The sequence below is a fragment of the Callospermophilus lateralis genome, chromosome 1, assembly GCF_048772815.1.
Source record: "Callospermophilus lateralis isolate mCalLat2 chromosome 1, mCalLat2.hap1, whole genome shotgun sequence".
NCBI lineage: Eukaryota > Metazoa > Chordata > Mammalia > Rodentia > Sciuridae > Callospermophilus > Callospermophilus lateralis.
The window spans coordinates 30,654,345-30,679,497 of NC_135305.1; the positions used below are offsets into that span (position 1 = coordinate 30,654,345).

The 25,153-nt window shown below is 32.9% G+C and overlaps 1 protein-coding gene across 1 annotated transcript in view; it reads left to right on the forward strand.

Annotated features, from left to right (window-relative positions):
• The window catches only part of Vps50 (VPS50 subunit of EARP/GARPII complex), a 116,729-nt gene that overhangs the window by 67,642 nt on the left and 23,934 nt on the right, over positions 1-25,153 (forward strand). The window contains exons 19-22 of the mRNA XM_076861192.2: positions 1,970-2,088; positions 4,411-4,517; positions 14,247-14,368; positions 23,891-23,971. Of these exons, the coding sequence (XP_076717307.1) occupies positions 1,970-2,088; positions 4,411-4,517; positions 14,247-14,368; positions 23,891-23,971 (429 nt within the window). The remainder of the gene's footprint in view (positions 1-1,969; positions 2,089-4,410; positions 4,518-14,246; positions 14,369-23,890; positions 23,972-25,153) is intronic.

Sequence of the window (25,153 nt, forward strand, 5' to 3'; positions counted from 1 at the left end):
CATTAATTGTATTCCATATGGTTGCTGTGAACACTTCAGATAGCACATGCTAAACCATTGCTTCTGTGGTTCATATAGAATTAAATTCCTGTGAGCTTCTAGTCGCAAAATACTCACCAACTCATCAATTCATGACCTTGTTTTATGTACGCTTCTATTAAAGTCATCGTATGTAATATATGCTGTTGATTCATTAGCATTGAACTTGTGACTGACAGCACTGTAACTTATGCCTAAATGAAGCTTATCCAGCATAAGCGTTTTCTCTGTAAGGGAAATCACATCTGCCTTGTACTTAGGAACACTATAGAAGACTTCTGCACTGTCTTGAAATGGAAGCCTTTCTAAACAAAGTCACCAACAAAAAGCATGGAAATATAAAATACTGAATAAACCATGATAAGGACAACTGTTTATGGTATAAGAGCAAAAAGAAAGCAGAGCATACCTTCAGCTGAAAATGTGTATATTTGATGACTCAGAGTTTGTGCCTCTGCACATGTCCATGAATAATCACAAAAGTCTCTTAAACATTGATTTGGAGCTTACAAATAAATTTTAAGCAAATTTGTAAGAATCTAATTAAATAATGAATACCCACTATACCATGTAATCATTAATCTCTGTTGTAATAACCAGGAAACCCTAGTTTGCATGAAATACTGATCTGTAGATCACTGGAATCAAATTATTTATATGTATAGGAGAAGCGTACTTTGCTTTTTTTTTTTGCAATTATTAATATGTGATCTAATCTTTTAGATACAACTTAAGTCCTTGAGAACCTGAATCTAAATATGGCCTAACGAAATGCTTTTCCTTAATAGAACTTTAAAAAGTGGTTTTAAATTGTTTTCATTTTGTCATCATATTAGTTTCCTCAACTGTCAAATGAGATTAAACTTTCTCAGAATGGTTTTTAGTCTCAGTGAGATAATTCATGAAAGCAGATTGCATGGGTTCAAAATAATAATTTTTGGCCAGATCTTAACCCTATTAATCGATAACAATAGTTTGATGATGATGATATTGCCACTGCTTTCTGTGCCTTGCGTGGTTCCACTGTCCTTCCCCTTGCTGGCATTTGGCCATGGTAACACAATAAATGGTGAAAATGTTAGGAAGGTACACATCTTTTCAAGAGTAAACCAACCATGTTTGTCCTTGCTCTCAGTAGGTCCCTGGGTGTTGAACATAATGTCCTAAGCTGTTCTTGGAACTAAAGCTCATTGTAATGAATTAAGTAGAACATCATGTGTGTTGTATGTGTTTATTAACTGAGTTAGTACTTCTAAAGAGGTTGAGAATTGCACACTCAACTTCTTTATAATGAGTTAACAAATTGGATATAAGTTTGATGAAAATTCTAGATTGTTTATTAAAAAGAAAGAAAAAGGTACTCTTCGTTTCTCTATTGAAGTCCAGTAAATAAAAAGAAAGAAAGAACACTCTGTTCCTCAGTTAAGGTTCAGTGTTTTTTTTTTTTTTTTTTTTTTTTTTTTTTAAAGAGAGAGAGAGAGAGAGAGAGAGAGAGAGAGAGAGAGAGAATTTTAATATTTATTTTTTAGTTTTTTGGCGGACACAACATCTTTGTTTGTTTGTGGTGCTGAGGATCGAACTCAGGCCACACACATGCCAGGCGAGTGTGCTACTGCTTGAGCCACATCCCCAGCCCTCAGTGTTTCTTTTGTTGTTGTTGTTGTTTTGTAAATGGAGATGTGATTTTATTAGATAGTTACAAGCTTTTATAGGTATAATTTTTTTTCCATTTCTATTTAGCTGGATTAAGTAGGATGATAGAGAAGAAAATGAAAGGAGGATTCTTGATGGCAAAATTAAAGCTAAATTATTAAGAATTTACCTAGATAAACTATTTCTTATAAAATTGATGTACTTTTAATTATTTTGAAAGAACTCAAGAAAGGTTGCTCTTTGTACTCACTGTTGTATTTTACTCTGTTCTCTTTAGTATGAATCTGATGAACAAGAAAAGAGTGCCTATCAGGAATATGACAGTGACAGTGATGTTCCCGAGGAACTCAAGCGAGATTATGTGGATGAGCAGACAGGAGATGCTCCTGTGAAAAGGTAATTGTTTAGGGTGTATGGTATTTAGCATTTAATGTTGTACTCTTGACATATTGAATTACCTTTAAAGGTCAAGAAAAAAAAATGAAATAAAAATTTAGTGGTTATCACATCCTTTGAAAAAAGTTAATGTATTTTAAAGAATGATTCCAAAAGACTGAAAATGTAGGGTTTTTTTTATATTCCATAACAGTAGATTTTCAAGAAAAAATATCTCTAAGAAAAATTCTACTTAGCAAAGCTTTATTTTGGTATTTCACAAATGAATTCATTTGACTATGAATTTGACTGTTACTATTTCAAAATAAAGAAAAAGAGTATATCACATCAGGTAATTTTAAAAGGCTAAAGAAAGGTTTTAAACTAGTTTTTCTTAAAATTTACATAGCCCTTTTGACATTGTTTTTTGCAGTATGATTCTAATTCCTATTTTTTAAAAATTTCACAAGACAATCTTTTTACAAATTTTTAAACAATATGAAATGAAAATGAAAATATTCGGCATAACCAAAGATCTTTTAATTTAGTGATCAACAGTTTTTACAAAAGAACAAAATCTTTAGATTTATAAAATCAGTGCTGCCTTTCGGGGCAGTACTTACTTCACATAGATCAGAGAACCTCAGGGAGAAAATGGCCATTATTTTCTTTGTGGTGTTTTTGCCTCAATCTAGTAAATACAGCAGGTCTCTACTTATTTTCTGGTGTCTCGAGTTCTGTATATGGACCTTCTATTAAGGTTTTCTGTTAGTGGTTGAGTTTTGTTTTGTGACCAACTATCTTCTTTTCAGATAGGCAGAGTGAATAGTGATTCTCTGGTATTTTCAGATGCAAGGGTTTTACACTAAATGTTCAGGTAATAGGAAGTATTGTTCTTATTACAGATAAGACCTTTACTGATGATTTTATAGAAGGCAGACAATATGATAATTATATTAGAAATTTTTTTACCTCCTCCCTGTTAAATGTGCCTGATTTTTATTTATTGATATTATTAACATCAGAAATTTAGCAAGACACAAATGTACTTTTCTTAAATAATAGATTTAAGGGACTGGGGATTGGTGTGGTGTTAGGTGCCATGTGTGTGATCCTGGTTTTAATCCCCAGTACTGCAACAACAAAAGGACTTAAATGATAGATTTAAGTACACTCTTCCTTACTCTTAAGCCTCATGATTTCTAGATACTTGATTAACTTGAAACACTGACTGAAATAATTATCTCCTTAAAAGTGAGCAAGTCATGTAGTTGTAGATATATTAATTGGGAAAATTTATTTGTATGGGTTTTTATGTATGTACTGAATTTCTTCACTAGATATGTTTTAAGTATATTTTGGCCAAAATGAAAGCTCTATTAAGTTGAAATAAATCACTAAAATAGTCATTTATTTTTGGTAGTTAATGCCGACTCCTAAACCCTATAACCTACCCATAAGAAGTTTGAGTCATGTGAATTACTGAAGTCAGTTGGTTAGCAGTTATTATCAATTCTAACTTCTCAGTTTCCCTTGAATATATTAATTTTCCTGTCCTAGGATGTAATGACCATCCTGTATCATGCCAAAATCATCTCTGTACCAGATTATTCAATCATCTTTCTTACCTTGGCTTTATAGAGTCTTACCTCCTTCCAATTCATTCTTAATATGAATTTAGATTTTATTTCTTAGATACAAATTTAATCATGCCATTTTCCTGGTTAAAGTTTTTATTGGTTTACTACTGCATTCATGATAGGGTTCATACTATTTAGGTTTGATTGCTTTCAGTGATCTGATCTGTGCTTACCTCTTTTCCTGTCACTTTTCTGTCTGCTACAAGCTACTAACGTGGACTCCAGTACTTCTCTCAGCATACAATATTCTCACTCCCTCTGCCTCATTACTTGCTGTCCTTTGTTTTCTGCACTTGCCATATGACTTCTGCTTTTCCTTTGTATCTAGTGCAGCCTCTCTACCCCAACATTGCCATCATACTTTATATTTTATTCTAAGGAGGGTATTTTATTCCCTAATTTTCTGCAATCAGGAAAGTTAGTATATTTGTACCTATGTATATAATTTCCCTAGAAAATCTGCTTTTTAAGTGATGTAGCTTTTTATTAATGGTTGATAATTTTGTTTTAGAATCAAAGAAATACATGAAGAGTACTTATATTTCTCTGCTTATTTATCTTTGTATCTGTACTGTGAGTTCATCTGAAACATGGTGAGAATTTCAGTGAGTAATTAGTGAATGAAAGCTAGATGCTAAACTGAATAGCTTATTGGTTTATTACTTGATAATTCTAATTGAGACTCTTGTTTTTCTGTATTAAGTGTTTCTCGAGAAACCCTAAAAAGTCGGAAGAAATCAGATTACAGTCTAAATAAAGTGAACGCACCCATCTTAACAAATACGACGTTGAATGTAATAAGACTTGTTGGTAAGTAGCTACCCCTTTTGATTAAAAAAAAAATTATACCAGTTAAATTGGTTTGCTTTTGTTACTGAATAATTTTTACTTGAAGTTTTCATTGTATGATAACTGCAGTACTCCATGCAGCAAGAGATTTGAGATATCTCATATGTCAATGCTTTTCATTTTAAATGTTCCAAATAGTAGGATACTAATTTTAATGTTAGTTTTTTCATTAACAACTTGTTAAATATTTGCATCTTCTAAATTTTTTAAAAATATTCCTGTTAATTGAAATGTAATAAAAATTATGTAGTTGAGTTAGAGGTACATATAGGATGCTGATAGTACCATTTGCACATTTACACATTGTTTTTCTACTTAATTGTTTTATAGATCTTCACAGCCTTCCTTTCAGATAGGCAGAGTGAATAGTGATCCTCTGGTATTCAAATTCAAGGGTTTTACAAACTAAATGTTCAGATAATAGGAAGTATTGTTCTTATTGCAGATAAGACCTTTACTGATGATTTTATAGAAGGCAGACAATATGAAGAAATTCCTTTTTAAATATGCAGGTTTGAAGGTTATGTGGATTTTTTTAATGTCAGTGTTTAAATATCTTATATGCTCTCAGCCTTTATATTTCACATATAGGTCTGTACATTTGACATATTAAGTTATAGAGTTGTCTTCTCACATTGCCATCTATACCATTCAGGAACTTTAGTGGTTTTCTGTTAAAAAAAAAAATCAGTTTTCTATTTACAAAATTGGAATTTACCAGTGATCTTATTTGATTAATCTTAGCTTTGTTGAAATGGTCTGTGTTCTTTAATATAAATTCCAAATTTCATTAATGTTATAATAAAATGTACAAAATGCTTTAGTCCTGCCTTTTTTAGAGAAAATATGGAACAGTAATAATGAATTGAGAGGAAAAGAAATGGTATGCATTTTCATGGCACACAGAAAAATGACAGATTCTTAAAAGCTATTCTATAGCTAATTATTGTCAGGGAAATTATCTTTTCTTCTTTTGTCCAAGAGACCTAACTGAGCAGTATCATGAATAATTCTTGAGAATTTATTGAATCAGAATTGGAAGGGTGCTTGCTGAGAGGTCATCTGGTATAAGTTACCACAAAATAAGGTTTTCTTTCAATAATGTCTGTAATACATGATGGCCATCAAGCTTTTGTTTCGTGACTCATAGTCTCTCAAAGCATATTATTTTGCAAGACTACTTATTTTTCTATTAGACCAATTTAATTGCTAGAAATCTCTTCCCTATGGTAAATCAAAGTTTGTCCCTTTCTAATTCTATAGTTAGTTTTGCCCTTCAAAGACAAAGAGTGAGTCAGTGCTTTTTTTCCTCCTGTTCTTTTATTTCATTACTGTCCAGATGTGTGATGGTAGTGATCCTGTGTCTCCTTTCCTCATATCTCTTGTCCCCAATCCATTTTCAGACTCAGTGCACACAGTTCCTTGATCTGGTCCTCAGAGATGGAAACTCCAAACCTTTCTGAATCCTTATCATGCTCCGTAGCCTAGTTTACATTTAGAATTTTTAAGTGTCTGAACATACTACTAAAAATGTAGTCTGTATACTTTTGCTGATTATATTGAAGTAGCAAACAGCCCTGACACATCAGTAGCTTTCACCCACAGGGTGAAAAAAACTATGCTTCTGCGCATAAAGTCAAGGGAAGTGAGCAGGAATGTAAAATGTTCTTACAGGGAATGGGGAGAGCAGATAATTAGGGGAAATGCTACAATTGGCCACATCTATGTAGTTGTTTATATTTTTTAGCCTAATTCAGAAGAGACTAGAGGTAGTTATGCTGCTTTTTACTCTAAAAGGATATATAGTCATTAGAATCAAATCAAATACAAGGCTAACACAGATTGAGGACTAGGAGGATATCATGTTATGTTTAGATAAATGCAAGCATCAAATGCAGCTCTTAATTTCTCAGTAGGCATAAAGAATTTGAAAAAGGAAAGTATTCTGCTAATCTTGTTATATAAAAGGATTTTTTATCTTATGTTAATGGTAAAAAATATGTTCCTGATGCTAAATTCAAAAGGTACTACAACATATTTATATATAAGGATTATTGATTAACATAGTAGACATTGTTTTTTTAACAATGGATTTATAGAAATTGAGAAAAGCCACATTCTTATAAGCCCTTGATATATCATGCTAGAAAGTAGGGCGCAGTCCTGAATTAAACCTTCCTTAGAAGAGAGAGTCTGACCATTGTAATTTTAGCCATCTGCACCACTGTGTGTTCTAGAGTTGTAATTTGGAACCAGTGTTGAGTGTGATCATTTAACTGGACCATCTTCTCTTTAGCACTGGCTTGAGGTGCTGCCTTTAGCCTCCATCTCCCCTTTCCACCCACTATACACATTGATGCCCTTCACTTTCTGTCTCCCTGGAATGTCTTTATCTTCATTTTGAAATAGGTTTATAAAGTATCATTTGAAGGGACCATTCACTCAGGGGTCTACAGCTAGTAAAATGCACTCTTCTATCCCCTGTTGTTATTGCCCTGAGGAGCATGAAGATTCTAAAAGGCAAAGGCAGTGCCTCTTCTCACCATTGGAGAAGTACAGTTATGTAAGTAAGATAAATTTTTGGTGCCCAGGAAGATGAATGGAATGATTATTGACTAGTTGGGAGACACATTGTAACGCATGGAAAGCATATTCAAAACATCATTTTCAAGTATTATTTACTAGGCAGATAATTAGAGAAATTAAACAAAAGAGTGTTTCTAGGGTCAGCCAGCTCCAGGTGGTATCTAAATCTGTTAGAAAGGCTCAGAGAACCTTTCCACCAGTGCTGAGGACTAATCAGAATTCGATCTTGTGTAAAGAAAAAATCCCATCAAGCCTGATAAGTGCTTGCCAATGGAGCAGAAGAATTTGAAGTGTCAGCATTAAAATAGCTTTGGTATTCAAGATTCTTTCTCCTAGTGGCTACTGTTCCTTGACATCTCTGATAGGTCTAAGTGGGAGGAGATAGGTAGCCAAAGCTCATGCTTATAACAACTACAGAGCTTAATGCAACAAAATGCTTTGGTAGCTAGAATATGCACAGTGGCACATACATCAGTACTTTAAAATGAAAGAAGATAAATTTGTGAGATTTTATAAATACAGGACAAGATTGATGAATTAGTTATGAGGAATCACTGTTAAATTTTATGTTTGTATAATTGACCGCTTAACATGCCATAACGGAGAAAAAGAAGAGGAAAGCCAGGTTTGGGGAGCTGCTGATGGAATTAGATTTTGGACATATAGGGGTACCAAATGAGAAATAAGTAGAAATATTCTGTAGGTAAGGTAAGTTAGATAATTATTGAGTCATTGATTTAAATATTAAAACCATGTTAGTGGGTGAGTTTGCTTTGGCAGTAACTTTTAACCTTTTGGGTTCATAATCGTTTGGAAAGAAGCACTACCATCCCATAGTACATATAAGCAACTGAACAGGAGATAGCAAAGCAGAGAAACCTAGGGAACAACAGTGGGTATGGATACATTGAAGGGGCAGAAAGCAAGAGAAACCAGTACAGGAGATTCTGAATGAATGGTAGAGAGACAGGAAAAAAATTAGGAGGTAAAGAAAAGATCTTGAAAACCAAAGGATAAGAGCCTATCCAGAAGGAAGAAAAGCCTGCTTGATCAGTCTTTTTATAATGATTTAAGCCACTGATTCTCAAAATTGCAATGTGCATCAAAGTCACCTAGAGGACCTATAGGAATATAGTTTGCATCTAATTCAGTAGGTCTGAGGTTTAACCCGAGAAAACTTGTATTTTAACAACTTCTGGATGATGTTGATGAAATTGGGCCAGGGAACAAATTGAAAATCATTTATTTTTTTGTTTTCATAATTAGAATGTTAAACAATGTGTGCTTAAATAACAAGAAAATAATTCAAGTGGTTGTTTCTTTCGTTTTTTACAAATGTAAGTAATTATATCAGTTGTTTTCAGAATAATCTATTTCAGATATTTGGATCAAGTTATAAAGTTCAGTGAAATCATAAGTATAATATTATAAAAGTGTGTTAACACTCTTTCATTTAAAAAATTTAAAACCTTATTATAAGATAAAATTAAAAATTATTAGAGACTTTTCAGATGTGACATTTATAGAAAAAATTGATTACTCTTTAGGTTACATTTCAATATTGTATTAATATTATAATTACAGTAATAAGATAATGTTACTATAATTGTATATTTATTTTTTTAAGCAGTATTAAAATATTTTTGGAGTTTCTAGCTGTGTATATACAACATTATGTTTTGAGAGGATGATCTAAAAAGTGCAATCCCTTAGTACATGTCACAAAAAATGGTATTGGAGGTTTATGGAGCTAAGGTATAATAATAATAATAAACAAACAATAGAATAAAAATTGGCAGCCAGGCACTTAGGTAATATAATGGACCTGTTCGTTTTTCACTTCAGTCTTCAGTAGCTTTTCTAAATTGCCAAGCTGGACTCTTTTCCTTCTTTTCCTTCATGCCTCATTTATATTGTTTCCAGTTTGCCTTTATAAGTATTTATGTCCATTGATGATTTCTTGGAGTAGTGCAGTGTAACAAGAATAATGAACATTTTTCCAACTCAGATTCTGTTTTTTGCTCTTGCCTCACTCGACTTTAAACTCCTAGAGATGAGACAAGAGTTGATCATTTTTTGCAGCATCTGTTTATAGCACTCAGCCAATTTTTTTTTTTTTTTTTTTTACTTTTGTAAGTTCCTAGTGTGAGTTGGACTGACAAACCTTAATTTTTAAAACCTTGACTGTTGGAGAAACCCCTTTTCCTCTCTTGTCACGTTGCTCAAACAGATTAAACTTCCCCACACTTCCAGTGCTTCTCTTCACCTGTGTATTCCCTCCTCCACTCAGGAGGCGCAGCCAGCTAACTCAAGAACCCGGAATTACTCTGGGCCACCTTCCCTGTGATAACTGCACTCCTTCTTATACCTCTTGCTGAGTTGTCCAAGGCAGCCCACTGGTCTTTCTTTGTGTCTAGTCCCTATCCATGCTGTTATTTGGTTGGTTTCTTTGCCAGTCTCTTTGTTGTCTCTTCCCCATCTGGACTTGGGGATGAGAGAGTTAAACAGTATTGCCCTTGTGAAGCTTTTCCTCATATCTGTTTTAGGTTGGGTTCCCTTTTTGTAACATCCCATACTTCTCCCTGTTGAATTCATCATAATTATAGTTTTCTTTTGTTGTTATTGTTAGTTGTCAATGAATCTTTATTTATTTATATGTGGTGCTGAGAAATGAACCCAGTGCCTTACACATGCTAGGCAAGTACTGTACCACTGTACTGTGACCTCAGCACCATAATTTTCTTAAGATAATAGTTGTAACTGCAGTTGCTTAGCTATGTATCTGTCATATGCTGTCTAAATTTTTCTCATGAATTCTTCACAACATCCTTTTTACACAACAAATAACAGAAGTTCAGAGATAGAATTTGACTTTATGACACATCTGGTAAGTGGGAAAGCATAGGCTCGCTCATCCTAGAGCTAGTAACTTCTTAACTTTCATGCTTCACTCTCAGTGGAGGAAATCATGAATATTAAATCTCATTCCGGAACAAAGTTAATTATTCATGGATCAGAAAGGATATCACACAGGCTGGTTGGAGGAAGGAAGGACCTCTTGCAGTGGATAATCTGGGAAGAGATATCTGTCATGGTTATCTGGACTGGATGAGGTAACTGTCTTCAGTGAGCATCAGAACTACATCCTAAACTGTTGGATGCATATTTTAAATCAGGCAGGCTCACTTCAGCACTGTATATTTATATTTTTATCAAGGTAGTTTATCTCACAATAATAAGTCTAATAAGGAAGAACTTGTAGAGAAAAGTAGGAGACACTTGTCTCACTGCTTCCTGGAAACAGTGTGGAGGTTGGTTATTTTTTGGATCTGTTTGTCTTCCAGTTATTTCCCAGGAAAGGATGGTGAGAGGTAAATGTTTTGAATTCATATCAGTCTGAAAAACATCTTCATTCTGCTCTTTGGTTTGAATGACAGTTTATCTGTGGAAATTATTTTCTTTAGAACTTTGAAACTTCTAAGTATTCTTGTTGTTATATTGTAGTTGAATTTCTTTCTACTCCCCCTGCCCCTGTTCCCATCTCTTTCTCTCTGAAAGCTTTTATTATTTTCTTTCCCCCTTGGCATTCTCAAATTCTATGTCGATATGCTGGGTGTGAGTTCTTTTTTATTAAGTATGTTCAGTAATTTGTGGACTCTCAGTCTCAGGGTTCCTATGTTCCTTATGACTGATACTAGTATTTCTTTGATAATTGCCACCTATTTTATTTGTTCTCATTCTCTCTCACTGTCTCTCCTTTATTCAAGTGTTTAGTCTCTTAAATTGGTCCTTTTTGTCTTATTTTCTCTGATATTTTCTGTATTCTTGTTTTTTCTTGACCCTTTTTGGAAACTTCTTTGTGACCCTTTTATTTAATTTTTTATTTTAAAAATGATATTTTTAATCTTTTTAAGAGCCATATTCTTTTTTTTTAATACTCTAGTGGTATAGGGTATTATATAATTATTGCGTCTCTCTTCTTTAGCTTGAATTATTTTGCTTTCTCTGTGATCAGCTTCTCTTTTTACTCTCATGCTCCAGGTTTTCTTATGCACTTGACTATTTTTTAAAAATTTTTTGTGTATATTTAAGATAAAGGCCTGCACAGCTGTTGTAGGTCTCTTCTTCTGTGTAATTAGATCTGTGACTGATCTGGCTCTTTCTCCTCAATAGGAATTCTGATTGGGTAGGTTTTGTGGCATAGGACAAGACTGGGGTACTTACTGGCAGCCTTTACTTTATGGTGACAGAACCCCAAAATCCCAGAATGAGTTAGACTTTAGTCTCTGTTGCCAGTATCCAATCTAAAAGCCTAAGCTTTTGTAATTTATGTGAAATTTTAAAGTTTATTAATTCAATTTTTGTGTGTGTGTGAGGTTAGTTTGCTTTATATACTTTTTGAGAGAGGAGCCCTAAAGTCTTTTCTTCTCATTTTTTTGTTTTTTGGTGGGGGTTGGGGGTAGCAGGGATTAAACTCAGGGGCACTCGACCACTGAGCCACATCCCCAGCCCTATTTTGTATCTTATTTAGAGACAGGATCTCACTGAGTTGCTGAGTTGCTTAGCGCCTCACTTTTGCTGAGACTGGCTTTGAACTCGCGATCCTCTTGCCTCGGCCTCCTGAGCTGCTGGGATTACAGGCATGTGCCACCATACTGGCTTCTTTTTGTTTTTGTCTGTGGATAAATTGTAGCAGCCTATGCCTCTATCTGCTAGAGGGGGGCTGGAGCTGGGGCAATATAGACTGATGCTGTCAGTCCTACATGGGACCTGCCATTTCATCCTTTTCAGCCCCATTTTTTACTCTTACTATATCAACTTGATTCTAAGCAGTCACTCCTCCGTGAGTAGCTTCCATGTCCTCTATGTCCTTGTTCTGGTTAAATAGCTTCTTTATATTTTCCATCAACCTGTTCCTATCCATGGTCAGCCATCTAAAACAGGGTTTAACAAACTAGCATGTAGGCCAGAGTCGAGCTGGCTGCCTTTTCTGGTAAACAGAGTTTTATTAGGATACAGTCATGCTCATGTCTTTACTCCCTTTCTGTGGCTGCTTGTCCTACAGTGGCAGGGCTAAGTAATCAAAGCAGAGAGCAGCAGAGCCACAGAGACTGTGTGGTATGCAGAGCCAGAAATATCTATTTGGTTTTATACAGAAAGGAATTGCCAACCCCTGTTCTAGAAATGTTTTTAGATTTCTCTTTTTTTTCTGTCCTTGCCTTTTCATCCCCTTCTCAGATCTGAGCTGAATTCATTTTAAAATCCTCTAATTGAGTAAGATCTGAGAAGAACTGCTCTCTGCCTGTTTACTCCCTTGGCCTGAATAGACAATCTTCATTCTCATGCACTTTAATACACTGGCAGCCTCCTCCTTGATCATCACCTTCCAGGCATAACCTTGTAAGGTATGAGAGCAGCAGGGACTCTGTGTCCTTGTACCTTAAAACAAGGCCAGCTATGTAGAAAGTATTCAAAAAGTGTTTGTTGAATGAATAAATATTATTTTTAAATTTTCTTTTCACAGGGAATCATTTTTTTATTTTGAATGTACATTTAAAATAGTCTTTACAAAAAAGTTAAATAGGCTTTACTTATTCATAATTCATTTTCATATCTTTTCTCAAGATTAAGTATCTGAGCAATGATTTATCTTACTCGAAATGAAGAGGAATTGTGTATTCTGGATATGTATCATCTCAGTTATTTGCATTCTACTTTGTCTATTTTTCTTGTACTGTTTAAAATATTTTTCTGTTTTTTTCTTCACGATGTTACATTGTTAAATGTGTTAACTAGTTGTAGTGTAGATAACTATGTTTGTATTTGAGGAAATAATAGCATAATTATCCAGAATGTTCTAGGAGCATATCTTTCAAATATTTTAAAATGTTGATTATTTTTAAAATGTCAGAACACACGAACTAATTGGGAAAGATGACTCTAAAACAAAAGATTTATAAATAGGAATAAGACTGGAATATGAGTTGAAAGATCTTACTTTATTTTGATATGTACTTGTATTTGAGTTTCTCTTTATAACCATCTGTTACTTAGGATTGTCTGTCACATAAATTAAGACACATGTACTAAGGTAAAGAAATGGTTTTGATAGTAAATTTTTCATTTCTTCTACTGCAGTTAATGTATTTTCTTCTGAATTATGCTATCTTCAATAGTGCCAATTTAAAATTTATAACTATAAGTTATATGAAATTGAGCTAGCACCTGAATTATTTAGAAATTAAGTAAATGGCCTGTTTAAAATTTAATTTTTTTAGAAGAAGGTATAGAGTATTTTTAATAGATAGATTTCTTTCCCTATATTATGGAAGGGAACAAAATAAAATAGAATTAAGGACTTGTAGTTGTTCTTTGGTTCAGCCCATCTATCATGTGCCCTTAAAATACAGTAGCAAATTTATAAATATCGATATTTGGTTTAAATTTTTTTCTTGTGACTATCTGATTATATGTTTAGAGAAAGAATAGAATATTGGCATCTCCCAAAGGAAGGAATGAGGAGCATGTATTCTTGATACTTTGAGGGTATAAAGAAATGTTCTTTGTCTCTGACACAAGAAGGACTAGAGGACTAGAGGACTAGAGTTGAAAAGAAGGGACAGTGGCTGTGTCCTCTTTTCTCTTGCCGTCTTACATCTGTTGTGTATATGTAAGATTATGAAAGCTCTTTTTTTTATGTATGTTGTACTTTACTTTATTACACTGAAACATTTCTGGAATCTCCTAGAAAAGAGGAACTATGTTGTTTGTAGAGCATCATTTTGAGTAGAGTATGGGAATTCTGTAAAAAATTGACAAAATTTGTAAAATATAATAATGGGTAGGTATCATTCATCAGTGCTGTCTAGTAGAACTTTCCAGTATGTTGGGACTGTTTATAATATCTGCTGGTAATATAGTAGCCACCAGCCACATGTGACCACTGAATACTTGAAAGAAGGCTCATGTGACCAAAGAGGCGGTATTTCATTTTATTTAGATAGTTGAGGATAATACTTTATTCTTTTTTATCATTATATTATAATTATAAAATATCAGGTATTAATTTTATTTCATTTAATTTTGGACTTTTTTTCATTTCAGGGAAATATATGCAGATGATGAACATTCTTAAGCCTATTGCCTTTGATGTTATCCATTTCATGTCTCAGCTGTTTGATTATTACTTATATGCAATATATACCTTTTTTGGCCGGAATGATTCAGTAAGTCAACCTTTGGAGAGAAAATGCTTATTTTAAAATTTATTTATTTTTTAAATAAAAAAATGTTTATTCTTATATAACATGACATTCTTAGATAACATTATTTTGAAGATTATGTTGGTTTCAAATTATTAATATCAGCTTTCTGTCTGCCTGTTTCCTTATTTAAATATTAATTTTAAGCTTTGATATGATAACCATATTGTATGCTATTCAAATTTTTGGCAGAAAAAATATAACATCTGTTTCTAATCTGGACATATTTCTCAATGAAAAATGTTCAGGTTACTTTGTATATATTTACTACATATTCAATGAGACTTTTTATATGTTGACTAACAACTTTAGCAGTTGGATAGGTAAACTTTTCTAACACATTTTAAAGGTAATAACAAGTATTTATTAAAATAATTGAAGTTTTGTTTAATTGAACCATCTGACTGCTAGAGGTAATGTTTCTTGCATCTCCTTTTTGGGTTCCCAAAACTATTATTATTTTTCTACTCCTAGTGGAGTATTATTTTTCTACTCTTAAATGAGAATACCATGATATTTGAACAAATCTCATGCTTGGAAATTATTATGTGGTTGCATAGATGTTTGACAGTTTTCCGTTTAAGAACATCCCAGTGGGTCATAGGGATATACCATAATAGCAACTTTTCTAATATCATGTTTCCTTTTCAAAAACATGTAAGTTTTAATGTATAATTAACATTCATCATATTAATATTCATATCCAGTGATCACAAGTGTATCAAAGAGATGATCTTTTTATATAGGATTTGAATTTTCTATGTTCCTAATTTTGACAATTGTTCTTTAGAAAGAATGCTAATATAATGAGAGATAAAGTGTTGCTGCAGAATTTATGTTACTTAAAAATGAATACTAATTATCACAGAATTTGGAAACTCACTAAATAAATGTTAACAGAGGAAGACATTATAGGGTTTTAGCTAAGTATCAGAAACTTTCAGTCTTCTACAGAGTCTTTACCCTGTCTTCCGAATTATTCCTCCAGACTAGTGCTGTCCAAGAGATTTTGCAGTAATTGGGAATGTTCTGTGTTTGCATTGCCCAGTGTGGTAGCTACCTATGGCGTTTGAGTACTCAAAGTGTCACTGATGTGACTGAGGATCTGAATTCTTAATTGTATCTAATTTTACTTAATTTATCTTTAGATAGTAGCCACATGTGACTATTGACTACCATATTGTACAGAACAGTTTGGGACAATATTATTGATAAAATATGCTACAATAGCATCATTTAAAATCTCTTGGCAATCTAATTGGTGTGGGACATGACTTTCCACCTGATTTTGCACTGGAGTAAATTTGTTTGCAGTGGGGCTGATTAGAACCTGAGAAGGTTGGTGGAGTGTTGTTAGGTGCTTAATGGAAAATATGTTGAATGCATTTTCAGTTATATAAGACTCAACACAAAGTAATTACATTGAAACAGATAACTGTTAGGAGATTTTAACATTGGTATCTGCCCTTAGGTTATATTACGAATAGTTTGCATTATGTGAGCCAATATAAAATATCTGTATGAGTAAGTGTGCATGAGTAAATATAGAATTTTCTGTTCCTCTTACTTTCACTTATTTATTTATTTATTTATTGTACTTGGGACTGAATTCAGGAGTGTTCTACCACTGAGCTACCTTCCCAGTCCTTATTTTTTTTATTTTGTGACAGGGTCTTACTAAGTTGCTGAGGCTGGCCTCGAAATTATAGTCCTTCTGCCCTAGCCTCCTGGAATAGCGGGGTTACAGGTGTGCACTACTGTACCTGGTTTACTTGTACTTTTTAAGAACGGCTTTTTCCAATTTAAATTACATTTATTAATACTAACTTTTAGCTACAAAGTAAATATTGAAAATATGAACATTTTCAAACAGAATAGTTTAAAATTTGAACCTACTATTTTTGATTCTGCAAAATTAAAAAAAAATACTCAAGCAATGACTGAATCTTTATGAAAGGGGTTTTTCTGAACAAATTTATAAAAATAAATAGTCCATTTCCCTCCTCTGCCTGTATTTTGCTTTATTAGTTTTTGTTAGTTTGTTTTATTTTGTTTTCTTTGTCAGATTATATTCTTCTTAACTATTTTAAATCACTTTTGGAGGAAGACAATCTCTAAATGAAAAACACAAGTAAGCACATGAATACATACAATGTTGAAGAATAGTTTTTGATTTCTTAAGAGAATAAGCTTTTCAAGCTCATTAGAAATTTCTAGAAATTCCCATATTTATAAAAACAACTACATACTCCAGATTGCCTCCAAATAACATTCACTAAATTGCTTTATTAACTGTTAAGTTTTCGTTGGTAGGAAAGGAGCGAAAGAATCAGATGGTAGGTGGAATAGAAAGAACAAGTATGTACTTGCACTTGCTTCTCTCCCAGAAGAAAGGGACTACTATGAGTGAATTTAGTTGGATGCTCCTTGAGGAATTATAAGCCTATTTTCCTGGGTGTTCTGGTTTTTAGAAAATCATGGGCGGTGGGTGGGGGGCACTACATGCATTAATCCAGAGATTTCCTCCTGTTGACACTAATTCTTCCAGAAGCTCTGGCTCCTCACTGAACTACACCATGCTTTATTTTACATCTAATCCATTAAATTCTGTTGTAATAATGTCACTCTTAGTATTTCTTCATCTTGCCTTGCCTCAAGCTTTCCATTCTTCTCTTGAGTTACGTTTTCCTTGGTCTTAACTGTGCTCTTATGAAGACCAGTCATTTTGTAGCTTACCTTCACACACTACTAAGCACAAAGTGGAAAATAGGTGCTCAGGGCTCAGTGTATAATGATTTGCTTTTCAAGTAGGTCTTAGGAAGGATCTTGACAACAGTTTGTAAGCCTGAATAAATTTAATTACCTTTTATTAATAAAACTGTTTCCTTGTAGAGTAGTCTGTGATTGACTATTTAAACTTCAAGGAAATTATTTCACTTCCAGGTATGAGAGACTGAGACCTTACTGGATGATATTTTCTATAGAAAATAACTATAAAAACCTGGATGTTATTCAAAAGCCAACTGTTTGAGCATTCTGGAGAGTAAGCAAAAGAAGCAAATAGACTGGTGGGGAGTTCATGTTAATGTAAAGGGAGGAGAAAGGGGAGCTATATGAATAAACTCCATGCCTGTGGCTTTTACCCAGGGCTTAGTGAAGTCCATGTGGCACATAAGTGGAGATAAGCATGAGAAACCCTGCATCTTCACTGCACTTGGTGACTAGAAAAGTAGATCCAGGAAACCAGGGATACTGTTAAGAGTGGAGGAAACTGAGAAGGGAAGTAGCTATAGAAGAGATGATCACATTCACCTTACTTATGTTTGACTAATCCATGAACCATTGTTTTTGTAGAACAGAGTAACTACAACCCACTCAAAGAAAAAGATCTGAATAGATGGGCTGGAGTTGTAGCTCAGTGGTGGATTGCTGCCTAGCACATGTAAGGCACTGGGTTCGAACCTCAGCACTCCATAAAAAAATAAATAAAACGTATTGTGTCCATCTACGACTAAAAATATATTTTTAAAAAAGATCTGAACAGAAACAAAGCTGCTGCGTAAGACAGTTTATAGTTAAACCCAGCCAAGAGAATCACATACTGAAAATAAAGGAAATATTAATTATGGGAGAAGAAAAAACAAAGTCTAGAATATTCAGATGCATAAATCAAAAAAGTGGAGCACATAGTTAAGTAAAATCTAACTAAATAAAAATAAAATCTAATCTGATGCCAAGATATTAGAATTAAGAAAGGCTTACTCTCAGTGAAGTATGACTTTGACTGTCTTTAATGAAGTAAAAAAGAACATGTTTTAAATGCATGAGCAAGTCAGCAGAGAATTAAGTCCTAATAGTGACAGTAATAAAAAAAATAAAAGTGACATCTTAGAGCTGAAAATGCAATTTCAAAAAAATGGAAAAAAATGATGAATGTACTTAATAACTAAATAGACATGAAAGAAGACATGTGAACTTGAAGAGAAGTCAATAGATATTATTCCAAGTAAGAATATAAAGAATTATTGGGAAGTAGAAATGATCAGAGTCTTATAGACATGGTAGATTATTTCAAATGGTTAAACCTAAGTTTATTTGAAATACTAGATGAAGAAGAAATGAGAGGATGTGGCAGAAAAAATATATGAAGAAACACTGACCTAAAAGCAGATATAAGATATTAAACATACAGCAAGCACAAAGAAACTACATGCAGTAGAGTATATATCATGAGGAAACATTCTTGAAAACCACAGTAGACTTCTTATACAGAAGGAACCAAGATCTGATCAACAGCTGACTTCCCATAAAAAACTGTGGAAGCTAGAAGAGAGTTAAACAATACCTTTAAGATACTGAAAGAAAGATAACCGGAATATCCAGATCTTGAGATCCACAAGCACCATTCAAGAATGAAGATTAGGGGATACACCTCATTTGGTATGCACAATGCCCTGGGTATTCAATCCCCAGCAGCACAAACAAAAAAAAAAAAAAAAAAAAAGAGAGAGAGAGAGAAAAGAAAAGAATGAAAATTCAACTCATATGAAAGAAATCCAAAAGGAAAGTCTTCAAGGAGAAAGCAGAGAAAGATAATGAAAGACGACTCCCCCTCAAAGAAATTGTTTAGACTATATGAAAATGATACCAGATGAAAACATGGATCTTTAGAAAAGGATGAAGAGAATGAATTCACCCTGGGAAAATGCAAAAGACTGCATTTTTTTCTTTTTCACTTTCTTTATAAAGCATGTACTATTTAAAACTGAAATTCTTGTCTTTGGGACTTCATAATATATGTAGATGTATTACACATTACAGCTATAACAAGGTGTCTAGGGAGAGATGGAATTAAGCATTTGCAGATTTTCATGTTATCTAAAGCAGAGCATTGTTACCAGTCAAGGACCGACAGGTCAAGGATGTGGTATTGTAATCTATAGCACAACCATGAAAAATTATGAAAAGAACTTTTAACTCTTTAGCCAATAGGAACAGAATCACAAAAATAATTCAGATATAGTCACAAGAAACAAGGAAGGAGAAATCACACAACCAAAAAAGATAACATATAATGGTAGATATGAGCATGTACTTAATAACTAAATAGACATGAAAGAAGACAAGTGAACTTGAAGAGAAGTCAATAGATATTATTCCAAGTAAGAATATAAAGAATTATTGGGAAGTAGAAATCTACATATAATGGTAGATACAGATCCAACTAATGATTTCATCTCATGTTAATGGACCAGACATTTAATCTGTCTATTGGACAGATTAAAAACAAAGCCCTCACTTAAAAATAAGAACATACCTTAAATGTTAAAATGAAAAAAAAAAGCCCACATAGGTTAAAAACAAATGGATGGAAAAAGATATGCCATATAAATATCAAGCATAAAAAAGCTTTAGTGAATATATTAATCTCAGGTAAACTAGATCTGCAGATAAAATGATTTATCAGAGTAATAATGATATAAGCATCAATTCCAGAAAAATATGATGATATAAATGTGAAGTACCTGATAACAGCTTCAAAATAGATAAAACAATAATTGATAGAATTAAAGGGAAAATAAAATTCAACCATAGCTGGAGACTTTAAGAGCAAACAATAACTAATATAGTAAAATAGACAAAATCAGCAAATACTTAGATTTGAACAGTATCATCAACCATAATGACTTAATTGATACATGTGGGACAACATACCAAACTGACAGAAAAATGACAGGATAAATATTCTTTTCCAGTGCCTATGAAAGTAGATTTTTAAAAAGTAGATAAAAGTATCTACTTTTATCAAGGTAGATCATATTCTGGGCCATAGACATATCCTAATATTTTTTTTTAAATTGAAACAATGCACAGCATGTTATTCAGTGACAATGAGTTAAGTTAGAAATCTATAACAATAAGATAACTAGGGCTGGAGATGTAGCTCAGAGGTACAGTGCTTGCCTATGTGCACAAGGCCTTGGGCAATCCCGAGCATATCTCTCTCTCTCTCTCTCTCTCTCTCTCTCTCTCTCTCTCTCTCTCTCACACACACACACACACACACACACACACACTTCTAAATATTTCAGAATTAAACAGCACACTTTCAAATAATTGGGGCAAAGAAGAATCACATGAGAAAATGTTTTGAGCCAAATAATAATGAAAACACAACATAGGTGGGATGCACCTATGTGCAAAGGAAAAGTATGTAGTTTTAAAATGCTGATACCAGAAAAGAACATCTCAAGTTAATGTTCACAATTTCCACCTTAGGAAGCTAGAAAAAGAAGTACAAATTAAACTCAAAAAGAGCAGGAAGAAGAGAGAAGTAGTAAAGGTAAAAGAAGAAATTGAAAACAAAAGCAATAGGGGAAAAAAAACAAAAATTGGTTCTTATAAGATATGAATAAAATTGATAAAATGCTAATTATACTGATAAGGAAAAAGTAACAGATAAGGCAAATTGTCAGTATCAAAAATGAAATAGAGAGCATCACTATAGATGCTTAAACGGACTATAGGAAATATTATGAACAATATTATGCCAATTTTCCAAACTAGATGAAATGAATTAATTCATTGGCAAACTTGAATTATAAAAATTGACCTAACAAGTAGAAAACTTGAGCAGTTTTTTTTTCATTTAGATAAATTTAAATTTATAAATAAAAAGCTTCAAAAAGTATTAACACTACATAATATGCCAAAGAATAGAGGAAAAGGGGTTTGACGATTTGTGTTGTGACACCAGTATTACCTTCATTCCTAAAACAGATGATGACACCACAAGAAAAGATAACAGTCCAGTATCTCTTATGTACATACATTTTAAGAAATCCTTAAGGTTTTAGAAAATTGATTCATGATCAAGTGGTATTTATCTTGAGACTACAGAATTGATTTAACAGCCTAAAATCCTATCCCAGAATCAGTGTATCTCACCAATTAATATTCTTTAAAAGAAAAACTTGTGACTTTAAATATTTTTAAAAGCATTTGACAATTTTGTGATTTAAAAACTCAGGAAACTAGTTAGAGCAGAGAATTTTCTTAACCAAATTATGGGCCTCCATAAAACCGTTAATGTGATATTCAGTCTCAATGTTTTCTCTGTTTATAAAACTAAAATAAGATCCAAAACTGTGAAACTTACATTTAAAAAAAAACTAAAACTAAAAAACAACATAGGAAAAAATCTCTGGCAATTTAGTCGGGCATACGCTGCTTTAAAAAGACATGAATCATAAAGGGAAGTATTGATAAAGGACTTCATGAGTAGCAACTTCTGCTTTTTGAAAGACAGAAATACAAAAAGGCAAGTCAGACAAGGAGAAAATCTTGCAAACCATATTGAGAACAGGCATGTTTCCACAATGTATAAACAACTTTTGGGACTCCATAAGAAAATAAGGAATCCAGTTTAAAAATGAGCAAAAAAAATTGATCAAATATATCACAAAAGAAGACATGTGAAAAGGTGTTCTACATCACAGGTCATCAGGAAGGCAGTACTACTGCATGTCTACTGGAATGGCTAATTGAAAGAACATCACAGATTGTTAAAATTGTGCGTGTTTTAGTCTGCTGAGGCTGCCATAGCAAAATAATCATAGACTGAGCAACATTAAAAACAAATTTATTTCTCACAGTTCTGGAGGCTGAAGAAACAAGATCACAGTACCAGCCAATTCAGTTCCCAAGGACTCTCTTCCTAGCTTACAGAGAGCTGCTTTCTCATTGTGTTATAATTTGGCCTTTCCTCTGCTCATTTGGTGGGGAGAGTAAGCTCTCAGTTGACTCTTCTTTATAAGACACTAATCCCAGGGTTTCACCCTCCTGAACTCATCTAACCCTGATTATCTCCAGATAGCATCACATTATGAGCTACAGCTTTACCATGAATTTGGGAAGTACAAACATTAAGTTCATGACATGGAGCAACTAAAATTCATATACATTGCTTGTGGAAATGAAAAAGTTCTGGTTACTTTAGAAAACAGTATGGCAATATCTGATAAAGTTAAATTACACTTATGAGTATTTACCCAAAAGAACTAAAAATAATATATGTCCAGGTAAAGACTGACACCTCAATGCAAATTCACTGAGGCATTATACAAATAGGCCAAACTGGAACCCAAATGTTTAGAGACTGGTGAATAAGCAAACAGATTTGCTATCTATCTATATTATTAAATATTAAACAAGTGCAAAATGCTAACGGAACGGACTCATAGCACAATTAAATCCTAAAAGCATGCTGATAAAAGAAGCTAAACTAAAGATAGCACACTATGATTCGATTTATTTGAGATTTTAGAAAAGGCTAAAATTTTAGTGACAGAAAGCTGATCAAAGGTTAAGGATGTGGGGAGAGAGAGAATAAGTGCAGACAGCATGAGCACATTCTCAAAAGAGGGGAGAATTCTATATTTCAATTGTGAGCTGGTTGCAAGACTGTAACAACTACCAAAATTTGTCAAACTGTATACTTAAAACCAATTAATTTATATATAAAAATACCTTAATGAAAAGGGAAGAAAAATGAATTAATGAGGTGTATAAAACCTAGAAAAAATAAAATTATTAAAATTAGCAATTAGTTCCTGTTTTACTATATAGTGTCATCACATTAGCTATTTTAGCTTGGGACTTTTTGACATGTGTAAATTTCTCGTTCTTGGATTGGAGAAGAAGAGTATTAATAAGTGTGTATGCATGCTCGTGGGTATGGGTATATATTCACAGTTATACATGTATCTATGAATATACTAATAGAGATATATATTTTATAGCTTACTATTAATAATTAATGTTTCTAATTTATTGGCTCAGAGAACATTTTAACTTTTTTTCCAAATATCTAGGTGTCTATGATTATCTCTCAAATTTATTTTTATCATTTGAATTATCACACCAAGAACTGACTCACTGGCTTTTCATGTCTTAACTATCAAGTCACTCTTCTCATTTATTCTCTTGTGTCAATGTTTTTGTAAGTGCTTTGGCTTTGTAATAATGAGTAGAATTCTATACTGTGAAATGTTTACTAAGCCTAAGAAAATTTGATTAATTTTTGAATGAGGATTTAGACTGTCTTTAATTTGTATAAGAAAAATAAATTAGTAACATTCTGCATTTTCCTTTTAGATAAATATACAGCAGCAAACCTTAACTACAATAGAGGATACTCTCTTTAAGTATCTAAAACCTTAAGCTTTGTAACTAAAGATAATAACTTGTGGGAAAGAAATTCTCCTGCTAATTCATAAGATTGCTCATGAGTAAATTGTTCTTTGATTCCCTTAAGGGCTAAGGTTTGACTTCTTTCCTTGATGTGCTAGAATTTTTTAATGCCTTTTGGAAACCCTCTGAAGGCTAACTAACTGGAAACTCATCAAATACTTTGGTTAATTTTAAGATGCATCATTTGCAAAATCATCTCTAGAGTGATATAACTATGCCTTTTTTTTTTTTAAGTTGGAATCAACAGGACTTGGTCTTAGTAGTAGTAGATTAAGAACAACTCTCAACAGAATACAAGAAAGCCTTATTGATTTGGTAAGTAACTAGAATTAATTCCTTTGTTATATAAAGTAGGAGTCAGTCATCTAATCAACTATATATAAATGTGTGTTTTTATGTATTATGAAGTACCTGAACTCTTTAGTATTATGCTAAATGCATATAGAAAGTTAACAGAGATTGCTTATAATCTGGCATATGTTTGTGGTTGGGGCACTGGTACATGCTGACAAGCTGTGTTTTAGACAGAGTCTTAGATCACTTTATAAATAGTTTTTAAATTCAGGAAGAAAGTTTGGTTTTAGTTTTATGTAGTAGGAGCCCAGTTCTTGACAATTGAATCCTTAAATTGCATCCATGATGAAATGCATGCTTCAAGAAGATGGGTTAGATGGCAACATAAAGGGGACCCTCTGTAGTTTTTAAGCTAACACAACATTTAAAAATTTTTTTTAAAAATCTGTGTAATATTCAATAAAAGAGAATAAAATCATGGCATTTGCAGGTACATGGATGGAGTTAGAGAAGATAATGCTAAGTTAGCCAATCCTCAAAAAACAAATGCCAAATTTTTTTTTTATATAAGGAGGCTGATTCATAGTGGGATAGGGAGAGGGAGCATGGGAGGAATAGAGGAACTCTAGATAGGGCAGAGGGGTTGGAGGGGAAGGTGGGGACATGGGGTTATAAATGATGGTGGAATGTGATGATCATTATTATCCTAAGTACATGTATGAAGACACGAATTGGTGTGAATATACTTTGTATACAATCAGAGATATGAAAAATTGTGCTCTATATATGTAATAAGAATTGTAATGCATTCTGCTGTCATATGTAAATTAAAAAAAAATCTTTTTCTTGTGGTTGGTCACCATGGTCAGAAATTTATGTGTTTCAGGATGTTTCTCTGTGTCTACATTAACCCCAGGCTTCTCTGAATTTTTCTTCATTCTTTCAACCAACCCCAAACAAGCAATCATTTTCTTTTTCTTAAGTTCTATATTATGTGCATACTTCTATTATTGCAAGTTTTTTATAAATCAAATGTAATAATTCTTATAAGAAATATTTATTGAAATAATTATTATATGCCAGGCATACTTATGATGCTAAGAAAGCATCAGTGCATAGAGATAATTCCTATCTTCTTTAGAACTTGTATTTTATTGGAGCAGAGACAAAAAACTATATATAATATAGTGAAACAGGCTGATA